Source organism: Ceratina calcarata, unplaced genomic scaffold (genome assembly GCF_001652005.2).
Source record: "Ceratina calcarata isolate Rehan_Ccalc_2016 unplaced genomic scaffold, ASM165200v1 scaffold100.2, whole genome shotgun sequence".
NCBI classification, from domain to species: domain Eukaryota; kingdom Metazoa; phylum Arthropoda; class Insecta; order Hymenoptera; family Apidae; genus Ceratina; species Ceratina calcarata.
The window spans coordinates 98,466-101,157 of NW_017130863.1; the positions used below are offsets into that span (position 1 = coordinate 98,466).

General features: G+C 39.5%; 1 protein-coding gene across 1 annotated transcript in view; it reads left to right on the top strand.

Annotated features, from left to right (window-relative positions):
* Positions 1 to 749: 749 nt before the first annotated feature.
* Mtp (microsomal triacylglycerol transfer protein) overlaps positions 750 to 2,692 on the top strand; it is a 4,094-nt gene continuing 2,151 nt past the window's right edge. The window contains exons 1-3 of the mRNA XM_018034974.2: positions 750 to 1,009; positions 1,770 to 1,793; positions 2,384 to 2,577. Coding sequence (XP_017890463.1) covers positions 943 to 1,009; positions 1,770 to 1,793; positions 2,384 to 2,577 — 285 coding nt within the window. The 5' untranslated portion in view covers positions 750 to 942. The remainder of the gene's footprint in view (positions 1,010 to 1,769; positions 1,794 to 2,383; positions 2,578 to 2,692) is intronic.

A 2,692-nucleotide genomic window follows, 5' to 3' on the forward strand; every position in this document is an offset into this window, starting at 1 on the left:
AATACGGTAAAGAATGCAAATGATGTTCTTAAGACTGTCATATTTTTTTTAAGAATTTATTGTAACGTAGAAGATCCTTGAAAAATGTTAAATTGCCTATAATTAGCTCCAGTGTGGCACTCGTTCATTATTAAACTTACAGGTTCAATTTTAGGTACATAAGTCAACTAGACTTAAACACAAAACTGCACGTGCACCTATTCGAAACGGATTAGACAATGAAACTTATCGACATTATGATCTTGACATTCTAACAATTTTTTGAATAGACAAACTTCAATAAGTACCAAGAAGTGGCTATATTATTGGCTATTTTGAAATTCATTACAACTATAAACATTTGAAAAATTCGATCGTTTCTAAATAAATTTATATTCCTGAAGCTCCTTAGCCACTTGCATTTTATCGCCGTTACGTATCATCTAATAACATGGTATTGTAGGAACGATAAAAATCGATTTTGACGCACGATGTAGCAACGGCGAAACGATACAATTAAATACGACACAAGTGGCTACTGGGCGTAACATGTTCTATCTCCTGGCCTGATTCCAGCTCGGATTAAAACAAGCAAAATCGTCGGAAAAAAAGGACCCGTTCCAAGCGAGTTCCTTTCAACTGGCACACATTCAGCCAGACATCCTGAGTATTCCGAAGCGAATTCAAGCCGGCGTTGAACCCATCGCTAACTCTGCTTGTATCGCCGCGGGTGGAGGGAGTAATTCTTTCCTGGATGGAAAAGAGGAGGGGAAGAAATTGTGAGAGAATGGTCGCGGTGTTCCTATAGTTTCAGTCTACCCCGATCACGACCACGCATCCATGAACGCAATTTTGCTCGTGTGTACTCGCGCATAAGGACAGGCGGATTCGAATTTCGAATACGGGAAGCTATAAGTGAACAGGTGTAGTGGTTACGTGGACGCTCGAGGAACGATACGGAGGATGGCCTGCCCGGAAACACCGGTTACCATGCTCACGGTTCGCCTCTTATACGTTCTCGCGCTTTTCGGTGAGTTACTAGTCGAGAATGGTATCCCTGAACTTTATTCGAAGACATGCGCTTGTCGTCATTCAGCTTGCGTTCAAACAGATCTGTAGGAAACATTTTAATCAAATTCGAAAACGATCGTTCACTGTGCCAGTTTCGAATCAGACAGAATTCCATTGCTATTTCACAAATTTAATACTTCAGCTTGATCTACATCTTTTAGATCAATTCTACATAGGAAATAGATTATAATAGTTTAAAGAACCGTCGAATAGATTGTATTTGTAAAAAATATTTCAATCGGCTTAAGGAGTCTCTATTTACTGTACCAGTTTAACATATTGAAAATTTAATAAACACGTTTATTAGTATTTAAATTTAACTCTTAGATCAATCCTAGACAGAAAGTAGTTCGATAACTCGGAAAGCAAACGTGTGCACTTGTTTCAATTCTTGTCAACGCTTGAAATAACAATTGTTGATATTTATATCCACCTATATTTCAGGCTTGTTATCATTACTTGTATTTGTGTCTATAAGTAGAATGAGTAAGAAAGAGCTCGAAACTCGCAATTAGTACATGTCTGACGCATTCCCCCTGTAGCTCGTACTCTCGCAATGCTTTTAACACTTCGTCTTCGTACTTCTGATAACGGGATAAAGCTAGCACTGTAATTGGCAAGTAAATCAACACGAAATTTGCCTAGACGAAGCGACATCAACGCCCAGCTGGCTTCGTTTATTACAATCTTAATAAATGTCAATTTTTTTTCTTTTTCAGGGCCCTACTGTCAAATGGCACCAGGTAAATTATCTTCTACATTCACTCGTTTGGAATACAGTAATTAGTAAAAAATTAGGTCAACAACTTAACAAGTGAGATTAGAATACAGTAAAAATTAAATATAATTTATGAGAAATTTACAAATTACAGTTCCTATTATGATTTATAAGGTCTTTGACAATTTTACGCTCCGTATTCTATTTAATAGACATAATTTGTGTCCACGAATTCTTCAAGTTCTTATGCTAACCATTCGAATAACTTTGTATGTTTATTGATACCGGCTGACAAAGCGTGTGGTTTGTATACGCTCGCTCATTGTCCCAAACGATATGCTCAAGTATGTCCCATGATTATTCAGCCACTCAGCAGTTAAGCCTTATATGTATAGGCTGTATCTGCTTTGCTACCGACTGATATAAAGCGAGTCAGTCAAAGCGTAGCCACCGTCCCTACCACGCGTTCGAAAATTAAAACTCGTCGTAGTAGTTTTTCCTCTGCTTAAAGATAACGCCGCACGCTCGCGTGGTCGCCCGTAATGATAAATGAAAACCGTGTACCAACCATGTCTATTAAATACAGTAGGATGGTCGCGATTATCGTTGTTGCAGCGGTGGCAGGTGCGACCAGAGGATGGCACATTGGCACCGGGTTAAAGTATAAGCTGACCACGACCTTGCTGTTCAGCGAGGCCGTGCCCTCGAGATCCAGCGATGACGTTGGCTACAGGCTGACGGGGGAACTTAACGTCACCGCTGTCTGGCAGCGGCCGGACGATATTGACAGCTATCTGCTCAGAGTCGAGGTATTTAAGTCGTAATTCATTTGTTCATTTCCTTGGGAATGCTTACTTTTCATTTTATACTGATTTCATTGTTCATGTCATAGTTTAACGTTAAACCTACCGAGCCTCCTTGTAC